Source organism: Canis aureus, chromosome 9 (assembly GCF_053574225.1).
Source record: "Canis aureus isolate CA01 chromosome 9, VMU_Caureus_v.1.0, whole genome shotgun sequence".
Lineage (NCBI taxonomy): Eukaryota > Metazoa > Chordata > Mammalia > Carnivora > Canidae > Canis > Canis aureus.
Genome location: NC_135619.1, coordinates 74,830,432 through 74,842,947, shown reverse-complemented (window position 1 = coordinate 74,842,947; position 12,516 = coordinate 74,830,432). Strand labels below are relative to the sequence as shown.

The following is a 12,516-nucleotide window of genomic DNA, read 5'->3' as shown; positions in this document are numbered from 1 at the left end:
CGGGCCTGGCCCCTCGGTAGTGGGCTCCTGGCGGGCGGAGAAGGGACTGCGGGCCCCGCCCTGACCGCTTGCCGTCCTCTCGTCCCAGGGGTGCAGGAGAAGCTGGGCGTGATGAACAAAGGAGTGGTGTACGCTCTGTGGGGCTACGAGGCCCAGAACAGCGACGAGCTGTCCTTCCACGAGGGGGATGCCATCACCATCCTGAGGCGCAAGGACGAGAGCGAGACTGAGTGGTGGTGGGCTCGCCTTGGGGACCGGGAGGGCTACGTGCCCAAGAACCTGCTGGGGGTAAGCACTGGGAGCTCGCAGCTCGGGGTCCCGCGGTCCCATCCCTGTCCTACTGGCCCAGAGAGCACAGAGCCTGCAGGCGACCCCCTGTCCGCCCTCAGCGCCACCTCTGGGAATGGGGAGGTCCCGTGATCGCACCCTGGGGGCACCCTGTTGAGCCCGAACGCCCCGACACAGGAGCTTTGGCAAGCAGCCAATCCCGAAACGTCTCTGGGTGGGGGGACTGCCGGTCACTACCTCTGTGGCGTTTACAGCTGCGTCAGCCCTGGGGCAGAGCAGGTGCCTGGGCGCCAAGGCCCACGGGCCGAGGCGCCGGCCTGGACGGGGAAGGGAGCCTCTCGGCCACGGCCGCAGGTCTTAGGCAGCGCCAAGGCCTAGGAGAGGCTGTCCTGGGGTGGGGGTGCAGCCAGCGGGGGGCGCCAGGGTCTCAGGGGGGGCGGCCGCCGAGTGTCGGCCTGACCGGACAGCGGCCCAGGGACCCCGGCCGCTGGGCGCACCCTCGGGCTTGGCGTGCCGCGGCCTCGTCCTGACGGCTCCCTTGCTCCCCAGCTGTATCCACGGATCAAACCCCGGCAGCGCACGCTCGCCTGAACCTCCTTGGGAGCGCTGCACGGCCTGCCCGGCCTGCCCGCCGCGGAGCCGCCCGATGGAGATGGAGATGGCGATGGCGATGGCGATGGCTCTGCTGCTCTCCACGAAGGCTGAAGCTAGGCGTGGCTCTAATGGTGCTCATTTAGCTGACAGCATCCACAATGTGAAATCCCTGCAGTTTCTAGGTGAGGCCCTTTCTTCAGTTTGCCCGTAACTGGGAGAGGTACTTTTGCCTCCAAGAAGACTGAATTTTGCCAATTACTGTAAATCCAAATAAATATCCAGCTTTCTAAACAACTGTCCCTGTTGCCAATAAGAAACCCTATAATTTATCCCTGGTTGGCTGCCAGTGACGACAAACCCCTTTACTGATTTGGCCCACAGCGGTCCCTCGTTCTTGATGTCACCCCCACCCTAATACTGAAAACCTGCAACCGCAGTGAGGTGTGCCCCCCTGCTAGAGCCTGCCCTCCTGCCACTGGAAATCACAGCACCCCACTGTCCTTCCCACCCTGACCACACGCATCTCCTCCTTCCCCTACCAAAGGAGCCCCCCCGGATGGAAGCTTCTGTGAGTGGTGGTGCTTGGTGCGTGTGTCCCGGGCATGAGCATAGGTCACCTGCATACAGGCTGACGGTGCTGGGCTGGCCTCGCACGGCCCAGGCGCCAGGGTCGTTAATACCAAGTGACAGCAGTCAGGAGCCTCAAGACAGCACCGTCCCCTCCTCCGTTCACAGCACTGCCTTCCCCGCAGCCTCTTGCTGCTCAGGGGTGCGGCCCACAGGCCGGGGTGGGGAGGATGTGGGGTGCCTGCGCGGCAGGAGGGGCAGCTGGGAGGGTGGGAGGGCAGGGGCCAGCCACGATGCAATAACGTTTGCCCAGTCCAGACACCAGTTTGAACTGTACGCACAGACTTTTCTATACCAAAAGTATTTTTTGACTACACCATTCGAAACTACCAGAATGATGTCGGAAACGTTTTTTTCTCTCATTAAAATCCAGGCCCTTAGGCTTTATTTTCCATGTAGGAGTCCCGTGTATAATTTATGTATGAACACGTGTGTAGGTCCTGCTGTAGTCAGTCACCTTTAAGCATTGATTGTACACAGTGTGGTGATGAAGCGTGAGCGCCCCGTGGGACGGCCTCTGCTGCTGGACGCCCCCGCTGCGCCCCGCCACCGCTCATGCCGTGTAAATGTGCACAATAAACCGCTGTCTCTCACCGGCGGCTGCGAGTCTTGTGTTTCGGAGCCGCAACGGAGTTGTAGCACGAAAGCTCAGGCTTTTCTGGACACAGTGAGGCAGACCTGATCCGTATTTTCAAAATAGGTTTTAATCATAAGCTTTATATACAAATCGTTGTACAATTATTTTAATAAAGTGAAATAGTAAGTAAAAAGTACAAAAAGCAAAGCTGGCTCCTCCCCCTTAGTGAAGTAAAGTATCAAAGGTTTGTTCGTAGCCCAGAATTAGTGATGTGGGAAGTGAACAGTCTCTAACGGGCTCGCGCAGACCGTACAGCCGCACACAGAGCCGGACTCCCGAGCGCGTCAGGCCTGCCCAAATCCTCGCTGTGCAAGAGTGAACACTGAGGGGCCAGAACCTTCTAGCAAACCTGGGCACCCATAAAAACATGGTTTTCAGTTATGCTAAAAGTAGTTTAGCAGTAGTGTAATTCAATCTCTCCCACCTCCAATTAAGTATCGACGAGATAATACACACACTCTAAAGCATGAGGCTGCCGAGAGCATTACTAGACTGTGCGGATTGCACTAGATAAGCGAGCACTTCCGTTTTCTCCAACCACGGGACCTGCGTCTCCCAGCACGTGAGGGTCGGTTGCCTGTGGTGCGGGGAGCAGGCTCCGCTGTCGCAGGCTGACCGTCCGTCCTGCCTGCGGTTACTGGTCCCGCGATTCGTAGAGGAGCTTGGTGGCCTATAATGTGACCAGAGAGCGTGCTGGGTCCTGTGCCTGGACGGGCTTCCTCCGGGAAAGGCGGGCCTGCGCTCCAAGCAGAAGCGCCCAGCGCCCCGCACCCCGACCCGCCGGGGCCCAGGTACCTTGTGCATGGCTGCCAGCCACGCGGTCGCCTGCCTCCTGCTGGCATTGGCGTCCTCCGTGGCCCTCAGCTTCAGCTGGGTCACGCCCTCCGCCCCCGGTGCTGCGTACTGCAGGGACATGCCTGTGGCCCGGGCGTTACCTCCTGGAGGAGGGAGATGAGCTGAGCCCACGGGCACCCCGAGCACCCGGGCTTCCACCTGCCCTCCTGGGTGGTGGCCAGGGCGCCTCCTTCCCACCCCTCGTGCTGGGGCAGGAGGCCTGGGGGCAGGGGCCTGTGCTCCGGTGGAAGCACATCACTGACGGGGAGACGACCGCGTCACCAGGTCCCATGCGGGCACTCCTGCAGCCAGGTACCCTGACCCCATCCGCCTGCGGCTGAGCCGAGGCCGCCCAGAGCACAGGGGCCGGCCCACCACGGAGACCCAGGGTCAGAGCGGAGGGGCTGCTGCGGGGCCGCAGGGCGGGCAGGGTGAGCGCCGGCGGACATGGTGGCGGGGGCAGTGGCGCCCCTCGGGCTGGTGCCAGCTGCTCGACACCGGTGGCTCACAGAACGGGCCATCCCTCTCAGGCGTGACGCGTCAGCAAAGTCCAAGGAGACCAAGCCTCACGGGAAAGTCCACCCACAGCTTTTGTACTTTGCACCTTCAGGACAGAAACTCCATTTTGAGCAGGAGTCCACCTCATGGAAAACCGCTTCAATCAGACACTGATCCCTGAGTCAAAACTGGGGGGCCTGTCCCCCCTCGCGGGCCTGCGGACCGTGGATGGCGCCTGCGGACGGCTGGGGGAGGCGGGCCGCTGTACGACGGGAGCCAGGAAGGGCTGTCCATCTGAAAGCTAAGCCTTCACGAGCTGCGTTCCCGCTGTGCGTGTTGCCAGGTGGGTCCCCGACTGGGGTCCTGGCAGGAGCACCCACTCGGACTGGGGCCACGCCAACCACGGCTCTGCCCACCACCTGCTTTTGTGAGAAGTTTAACTAGCACAGAACAGCCACGGCCTGTTTCCCAGTCACCTCTGGCTGCTGCTGCGCGTGCTGAGAATCCAGGGAGCCGACCACGCTGACACAGTGACCGCCTGGCTCCAGACCGGCCGGCGGGCAGCGTCCCTGACTCTGGGCATTGTGCCACCCCCACCCCCTGCTGCCCACCCCAGGGAAGACAGGGTCCTGGGGTTTTAAATGTTTAGAAAACTTCTGGCAGAACAAGTCTCATTGCACCCCCAAAACTGCCAGAAGGGGGGCGTGCGGCACCAGAAGCCACAGGGCCCTGCCCAGGAAGACCACCTGGGCCGACCCCTCGCTCCTCCACACCCTGCCCTTTGTGCCCAGGGGCCTTCGACTCCCAGCCTGCCGCTGGTTTGCACGCAACCAACGTGTGCCAACGTGCATACCCTGTGCTGGCCTGGCCTCTTGCCTCCCCATGTGGGGGCTCAGACCGAGGCGCAGAGGAGCACCGTGAGCCTGTCCGTGAAGGGGCAGGAAAGGACTGGAGGGGGGGCCGCCCACGGTGCCCCCAGACTCGCCAGCTCAGGGCCAGCAGATGCTAATGCACAGCTGTGAAATACCAGGTCAAGCTGCCTAGAGACGGAACAGATTCACCGTTCCTGGCACGGGGGTATTTTCATCCATGCTCCGTGTACCCCCGTCGAGGGCCCAACCCTCTTTCAAATCCCCCAGAAGCAGTGCGCAGGCTGAGGCTGACCTTCAGAGGCGGGCTGGCTCCCCAGGAGGCTGGTGTAAGTGGGAGGGTCTTTTTCTACGTCAACAAGGTAGGCGGGCAGGCAGGAGAGAAGAGCCAAGAGCAATCAGAAAACAGAAAGTGAGAAGGAATCAGTGACGAGGATTTTCTCCGCACTCGGCCTGGAGCGCGGACTCCGTGGAAAGGCAGCTCCTGAAGCAGCGTCAGGGTGGAAAGATGCAGGCGGGGCGAATGCCCTGGGAGCTCACCAAGGAAACGTAAGGGGATCCGATCCGATCCGTTCCCACAGACCCCTGACAGGAGCAGAAGCGCTGGTTCCCAATTAGCCACCAGTCCAGAGCCTTCTGAGCCCACGGGGGACGCCGACTGCACTGGGAGCTTTATCCCCGGGTTGAGGCCAACACAGGGCTTTCCCGTGGCACGTTCGGGTAAACTCTCCTTCGTTACCCTACACGTTCAGCCCCATTCACCTGGCAGGTTCCCGAAGCCACTTAGTAAATACAAGTCCCCAGAGGACGGCGGGCAGGCCCCCCCTCAGAGACCCGCGGCCAGGCTGAGCACGAGGACCCGAGAAACCCCGTCCTGCACACCACGGCGTCACCCCAAGGCCGCCCACGCTGCTGCTCCTCCTGTTGCACTTACCTCCTGGTGGGAAGCCTTCCGTGAGGATCTGCACAGTGGAAATACGTGCGATCTCAATCTCGTGGCGGCTGTCCCCATCCAGAATCAGGTACCTGCGGGACAGAGTGGGCACACGTCACTGCAGGGCCGACGTGACAAAGCTGTCTGGGCCGAGCAGCACTCTGCCTCTTACCTCTGGTTGTTGGAGAGACGGCAGACCATGGTTTCTGGCTTCTCGGAGTTTCCAAAAGTCACGAGGAAGGTGGCTCCTTGGGAGACAAGAACCAACATGAGAACACCCCAGCTCCTCTCACGGCGTGCCCTCCCTGACCCGGCGAGGCCAGCTCCCAGGGAGAGGCGCACCCAGGACCAAATGAGCCAAGCAAGACAGCGGCAGTGGCTGAGCCTGCAGGTCCCCCAAGTAGGGCAGCAAGGCCACGACGGAGGAAGAGCATAAGGTACTGCTGTCGGGAGGGGCTCTGTGCACCTGGAAGCTCCTAGAAACTTCCATCCTTCCCCAAAAGGCCCTGAGGGCTCCATCCCAAGGCCCGGACCCCAAGCACCCCAGAGCACTGAGGCCTCCCCCTGCATGCTCCAGAAGCAGTCGGGGCAGGGCCAGAACGGGGAGAAGGCACGGTGCCCGCCAGGCCAGGGAGGAGCGGGGCCCCAGAGGGGAGGGGGGCTGGGGCCCCGGAAGCTCCCGGAGAGGCAGCCCTTCGTCCCTGCTTCTCCAGGAACGCGGGGGAGGTGGGGACAGAGGGACACAGACGGCCAGGCCCAGGCGCCGCGGGCTTACCACTCAGGAGCACTTTGAGCTGCTTGTCGTAGAACTCGGCCTCCTTGTGGGACACCAGGGCACACTCGGCGCACTGCCGGACGGGGTCCACGAAGCACATGCGCCGCAGCGCCACCTTCTGGCCGCAGCACTTGTCGCAGAAGCACTTCCCGCAGCGGCGACAGTGATGCTGCGGATGCAGGGGTGGCAGTGAGGGGCTGGGGGGCCACCCCCCACCCCGGACACGGGCCCTGCGCGGGTGTTTGCCATCAAAACGATGAGGGGGTGAGGGCCGCACGCATGGTCGCTCTACTGTGTTCCGCTTCCTCCCAGCTCCGAACCTCCTTCGAGGGCAAGCACCCAGCACGCTCCCACGGGCATGCAAGCTGCTCCCGGGCCCTGGGGCCGAGTCACAGTCTGCTCTCCTGAGGCGGGCAGCCGCCCCCACCAAGGGGCTCCCCGCTGGCCTAGCCCCCCACCCAGTGGCCTCAGCTCACCTTTCTGGTGAGAAAGTCAAACTTGGCGTCGCACTGCATACATCTCGGGCACTAGGAGAGAGCAGATCAGGACCCCGCTCTGAGCGCTGCTGGGACAGCTCCCTGCCTTTCCCCTCCCAGCCCAGACACCAGGTGGCCCCCAGCCCCATGCCACAGGGGTGGGGGGCACCAAGGACACAGGTGGGGTCCAAGTCCACAAGGCCACCAGCGGGGACTGGTCCAGATGGCATCCCCGGGACACTGAGGGATGCCTGGGCCCCAGATGTGCATGCCGGGGACATCCTGGTGCTGGAAGCAAGAATCTATGTCATGGAAGGACCCCGAGATTCCAAGGCAGGAATTAACCTGAAGCGGCCAGGCCGGGTGAGCACCCCACTTTATAAATGAAGGAAAGTGCAGCAAGGGGCTGGGGGAGGCCTGGCTGGCAGCGGCCCACACACGGCCCACTCGGGGCGCATTCTCAGCACGCGTGGACACACGTGTGGAAGAGGCTGAGCAGGACGGGGGGGTGGTGTGGGCTGGGTACGGGTTTGACATGGTGGCTGCCAGGCCTGGAAATGCTCTCGAACGCTCCTCGGAGTAAGGACCCAGACAGAGCGCTTGCACGGCTGGCCTCAGGGCCCTGGGCGCCCAGGAAGCACAGAGACCGAGCGCTGGGTGTCAGGGGGAGGGCTCCCACGCCCCAGCGCCCCGGCACAGACGGAGCCCTGCTTCAGGACGAGCTCAGGCCTCTTCTCTAACGCGGACCCCAAGCTGGTTCAGGTTTTGCCAGAAGCAAAGACGGGCTGACGCGGCCCAGCTTCCTGCGGTGGGAAAGCTGCTCCTGGCCCCAAACCCCAAGCAGAGCTTCAGGCCGACACGGAGACGAGGAACGTGCCCCCTTGCCCCCACTCCCAGGCAGGGAAGCGAGCTTCCATCAGGACTGGTTCCAGGGTCAGCCAATCCTTCCGTTGCCCCACAGACCCTCACCCCGCAGGGGCAGCGGGGGCTGCACCGACCAGCAGGTTCACCTCTCCCCTGCTCTGCGCGTCCCCCAGGGTGGCCGCAGCCGGCGCATGCAGGCTCCACAAGTCGGGCAAGCAGGCGGCCCTGAGGAGATCGCGGGCAGGAGCCAAGTGCCCACCAGTGTGCGCTGGTGCCGGCACCCTGCAGATGCTCCGGGAGGGAGCCTGGGACCCTCGGCCGCACCCCGGCACTGCGACTGGTGGCTGAGCTTTTCAAGATCCTGTGACTAACATTTTCTTATTTCCTCTTTGCTCTTAAGCTGCTTTCTGGACTGGGACACAGGGCTTGCTTGGCCCACCCTGACCTTCCAGAACCACCCATAGAGTCCCCGCCTGCTTCCAGTGTGAGCCGGCGCTGTTGCTGCTTCCGCCCATCCCGGGCCACTGCCTCTCCCCTGTGAGAGTTCTGGAACGTTGCTCGTGTTTGGCACTCGGGCTTCTACACCGTGGCAGGGCCGAATCCACTGGAGAAAGCCTCCACCGACGGCGAGGCCCGTGCACGCGGGAAAGCCCGCCGCCCAGGCTCCTCACCGCCACCAAAGGCTGTCTCGCGTCTCCTGCTACCGTAAGGCTCATGTGTTTGCGGAGGTCAAAAGACAAATTTTTAAATGTAAGACCACATCCAGAATTTAATATATGCTCCCTTAACAACGTAAGTGATCCAGCAGTTTATCACCCTAAACAAGCAAGGAGAGGATTCAGGAACCTGACGGATTTTTAAACAAGGTAGTTTGCTGATTAACAGAAAAGACACTTAAAAATCAACAAAGCAATTGAATCTAAAGAGAACGAAGTAAGGAAATAAACGCAATGGGCAGAGATGAAAGTCCAAACACGGCCGAGGACCAGACACCAGCCTGCCCACCGTCCTCAGAGCAAACGGGAACCACAGGCGCAGGCCTGGCCCAGCAGCCCTGAGACCACAACTAGACCAAGGGGCCCTCTGAGGCCGGGGTAAACTGAGTCAGGGCCCACGCTCACCACGGGCCTCCCGCCCAGCGGACAGGATGGAGGGAGCTGGCGACAAGGAGTGGCCTCTGGAGGGTGCGCTGGGCACCGCGGGCATCTCCAGCTCAGCATGGGTGCCCCTGGCCTTGGACACCCGGCTGCTTCCGTGAGCCCTCGATGGAGCCAGCGTGGCCCCGGGCATTCAAGAGCCATCTGCCCACCGCTGCCTGACCTTGGCACAAGAGCCCCCAAAGGCGCTGGGGATGACTCTTCAGAACCTGCCCAGCCCCAGGGGGTAGCTGACCGAGCTCTCCCCTCAATGTCAAGAGAGTCAGAAAATAGTCTGGAGCATTGAAAGGAATGTCCGAAAGAGAAGAGCCTGAGGAGGCCTGCCCACCCACCCGGGGACCGTCGTGCCCCTCTGCGGCACTGCCGACAGTGCTCCCTGGCTGGCTGCCTGGCACCAGACCCTCACATGACACTGCGTCTTAGGTTCCTCAGAGGCAAACAAACAGATCCTGAAAATAAACTTTAAAAATGTTTGTATTAACGTATCTTTATTGAAAGATAATCTTCTCTATCAGCGCCTGGCCACCTCAGTCGGAAAAACACGTGACTCTTGATCTTGGGGTTGCGAGTTCGAGCCCCATGCTGGGTGCAAAGGCTGCTTAAAAATAAAATGTCTAGGGCAGCCCGGGGGGCTCAGCGGTTTAGCGCCGCCTTCAGCCCAGGGAGTGATCCCAGGGTCCTGGGATCGAGTCCCACATTGGGCTCCCTGCATGGAGCCCACTTCTCCCTCTGCCTGCGTCTCTGCCTCTCTCTGTCTCTCGTGAATAAATAAAATTTTTAAAAAAATAAAATGTCTAATGATAATTTTAAAAAAGATAACCCTTTCTAAAAAGTAAAAGCAAGGATCCCTGGGTGGCGCAGCGGTTTAGCGCCTGCCTTTGGCCCAGGGCGCAATCCTGGAGACCTGGGATCGAGTCCCGCATTGGGCTCCCGGTGCATGGAGCCTGCTTCTCCCTTTGCCTGTGTCTCTGCCCCTCTCTCTGTGTGTGTGACTATCATAAATAAATAAAAAATTTAAAAAAAATTAAATCTTTAAAAAAAAAAAGTAAAAGCATAACTCCTAAAATATAAACTGACCCACCCAAAGATTTAACTCCTTAATTAGGGAACCAGTAAACTGCTAAAATCCCAGCTCAAAGAGGTGGCAGGGGACGGGACACATGAGGTCACAGGAAATGGGATGAATGTGGCCAAAGAGGCAAAATGGCAGCTATCACAGGAGATGAGCCTCCATGGGACAGAGCCGTCTGTGTCCCAGGCCCCTGTCATTGCGCATTCTGCAGAAGCTGCAGCCGCAGGGCCCAAAGACAGAAGCGCAGCCCTGCCCAGCACCCATCGGGGTGCTTGGACCCCCCCCCCCAACCCTCACCACCCTCCACCAGTGATTCCTCAGTCAGTGCCGGCCAAGGCACAGGGGTCCTGGGCGGCATGAGACAGTGCGCCCCCTGGGGTCCCAGACAGCCAATGTGAACCCCACCTTGACTGTGCTGGAAAAGCTTCTGCAGAGAACCCCCTTGCCGTGTGACCCAAATGACTCAGTTGCCCCCGATCACTGGTGACAAGGTGGGACAGGGGCCCCAAGTTTATTCACCCTTCACCCTGTTCTTGACCTGCTGACCTGTTGGTCCGGGTTCATCAACTGGGACAAATGCCGGTTAGCCTCAGTTGGTCTAACTGGAGTCAAGCTTTTGTCACCCTTCAGGCCCGTAGATGACAACCTGGGATGATGCATCCCCTGACGACAGGTCACACTACCCGGGCCTCCAGGGCTCCGGGCCTCCTGCTTCCCAGCACCTTCCCCTCCCACCCTGTTCTCCTCCAGCCACTCAAGCTCTCCCTCCTGCAGCCGCCCTCCTGCCCCCAGTGACCCCAAGGAATGCAATCCGTCCGAGCCCAGGGCTGGGTTTGTATGTGACACGCCTGTGCCCTCCTCCCCGAGTCCGGGTCTACAGTGTCCAGGTATCCAACTATCCGCTCAGAGCTGTGCCCGTGTTGGCCACGCCCAGTGCTGGAGATGGGAAGGCGGAGGTGCAACACAGGACGGTTTTTCAGGGTCAAAGGCAGTATCTCCGCCACTGGTGACAAGTCCCCATGGCCACCCAGAGAGCCTGCCAGCGTTCGCACAACCCCGAGGGCCCTGCCGGGCTTGCTGCGCACCTGCCCCAGGGAGGTGGGGACGGTGCCCTTGGCCCTTGTTCTCTCCGGGGCAGGAAGGGAAGCTGAGGGCTACAGGCCCGCTCCTGCATGCACGCCTCCACCCCACACCGAACACTCTTAAGGGTGTCCCTGCAGCCGCAAGCTAACAACCTGGCGCAGCGTCAGGCACCCGGTAAGTACACGCGAGTGGATCGGGCTGGCCTGGCCTCAGGGTGACCCAGCGCAAACCAAAGAGGACACGCGGAGGACCACCCACAAACGTGTCAAAGACACTAACTGGCAAACGACGGGAAACAGGTGGAGGCTGGGGGTCTGCGGGGCCCTCCTGCCCGGCTCCCTAATTCCCCTCCCCCATCCCAAACCACGAGTAAACACACCTAGTTCTCACAACCGGCGGGCGCACACGGAGTCTCCGGCGCACAAAGCTCCGGGTGTCCCAGAGGCGCCACCGGGCCGAGCGCGGGGGCGGGGACACACGGCCCGCACCCGGCGAGGCCCCGCCCCCCGCAGCGCCCAGCCCAGCCCGCACAGCCGGGCCAAGTGTCTTTCCTCCAGAACACACCGTGCGCGGCCCTGGACTCCCGGACCGGGCCCCACAGGCTTCCAACTACTTCCTGAAACTCAGCGAAGTGCACCGATGGCTCCTCCCTCCGCGCGGCAGGGCCTGCTCCGGCCCCTCAGAGCCCGGCTGAGGCGTCCGGCGAGGGGGCGCTCCCGGCCTGGCGACCCCCTGCCCCCCCGCCCCGCCCCCGCCGCGCCGGGACTGCTCCGAGTTCCACGGGGGCCGCGACGCTGTGTCCTCGGGAAACACCACACGGGACCGGGAGCCAGGGGTGCGGCCGTCACCCCAGCCACCAACCCTCCCGACCCGCAGCGGGCCCCAGGGCGGCGGCGGGGCCACGAGGGCTGCTAGAGTTCCGCAGGGGGCGGTCGGGGCGACACGTCTCCAGCGGCTCCGGGGAAACTGCTGAGCCGCCTCCGCCGCCTTCGCGACACGCGGCGACCACCCGGTGAGGTGCCTACGGGTGCGGGGTCGCGGCCGCCGGCGGGTCACGGCCTCCCCTCCCCCACGGGGAAGCGAGCCCACGGCTTCTGCACGCGCAGCCACCTGCCGTCCCCACCTGCTGCGGCGGGAACCTGTCCCGGCCCCTCGGCGGCCCCGAGGGACTCTGGGACACGTACTCAGGCGTGAGGCCAGACCCGGGCTGCTTTCCCCAGCGCTGACGAGGGGCCACGCGCGGAAAGGCGCGCGCCGTGCGGGGCCGAGCCCGGGGCCCACAGGGCAGGCAGGGGCGCGGGCACCTGAGGGCACCTGCGGGCCTCCCCGCGACTCTCAGGGAGGAGGCGGCAGGACGGAGCCCGGGCCCGGGCGCTGAGAGGTGCCGGCTGACGGCTCACGGCTCACGGGCCTTCGGGGCCGCCCCCGCCAGGGCGCCCTCCTCACCGTCCCGCCGGGGCCTCCCTCCTCCGAGCGGCTCGCGGCCCCGGGGCTGCGGACGCGGGCCTGAGCCTCTGAGGAGGGAGGGAGGGGCGGGAGCGGGCGGGCGGCGGCGACCTACCTCCTTGTCCGGGACCCACTGCGGCTCCTCCAGGCCGAAGGGGCTGCCGAAGGCGCGGTGCTCGGGCACCATGCGCAGGCCGCTGGGGGAACGCACCAGCTTCTTGGCGTCGCGGCGCGCGGCCACCTCGGAGGACATGACGCCGCCTCAGCGCTCGCCAGCCGCTCGGACCCTCGCCCCGCCAGGAGCCCCGCCCTCCCGCCCGCGCGGATGACAGGGGCCGCGTCCAATCGCCACGCCCGGCCCG

General features: G+C 63.1%; 2 protein-coding genes across 8 annotated transcripts in view; one reads left to right on the top strand and one right to left on the bottom strand.

Annotated features, from left to right (window-relative positions):
• PPP1R13B (protein phosphatase 1 regulatory subunit 13B) overlaps positions 1-2,102 on the top strand; it is a 90,119-nt gene extending 88,017 nt beyond the window's left edge. For all 5 annotated transcript variants that reach the window (XM_077910737.1, XM_077910735.1, XM_077910736.1 and 2 more), the window contains 2 exons: positions 89-288; positions 838-2,102. In XM_077910737.1, coding sequence (XP_077766863.1) covers positions 89-288; positions 838-879 — 242 coding nt within the window. In that variant the 3' untranslated portion in view covers positions 880-2,102. The remainder of the gene's footprint in view (positions 1-88; positions 289-837) is intronic.
• A 91-nt stretch (positions 2,103-2,193) lies between these two features.
• ZFYVE21 (zinc finger FYVE-type containing 21) lies at positions 2,194-12,462 on the bottom strand. Of its 3 annotated transcripts, none has more exons than XM_077910760.1 (8): positions 12,270-12,462; positions 6,533-6,583; positions 6,057-6,225; positions 5,454-5,529; positions 5,282-5,373; positions 4,643-4,696; positions 2,942-3,084; positions 2,194-2,816 (listed from the first exon to the last, which is right to left on the bottom strand). In XM_077910760.1, the coding sequence occupies exons 1-8, from the start codon at positions 12,405-12,407 to the stop codon at positions 2,781-2,783; spliced, it is 759 nt and encodes a 252-aa protein (XP_077766886.1). In that variant the 5' UTR covers positions 12,408-12,462; the 3' UTR covers positions 2,194-2,780. The 3 variants fall into 3 exon arrangements, with proteins under 3 accessions (XP_077766886.1, XP_077766888.1, XP_077766887.1); XM_077910762.1 differs by lacking the exon at positions 12,270-12,462 and adding an exon at positions 11,088-11,189; XM_077910761.1 differs by lacking the exon at positions 4,643-4,696.
• Positions 12,463-12,516: the final 54 nt, after the last annotated feature.

Excerpts from the sequence above, each read along its gene's own strand:
- ZFYVE21 (XM_077910760.1), bottom strand. The coding sequence starts at position 12,407 with ATGTCCTCCGAGGTGGCCGCGCGCCGCGACGCCAAGAAGCTGGTGCGT. Across the intron at positions 6,584-12,269 it reads AGTGGGTCCCGGACAAGGAG|TGCCCGAGATGTATGCAGTG; the intron begins GTAGGTCGCCGC and ends GCTCTCTCCTAG. Across the intron at positions 5,374-5,453 it reads CGTCTCTCCAACAACCAGAG|GTACCTGATTCTGGATGGGG; the intron begins GTAAGAGGCAGA and ends TCTGTCCCGCAG.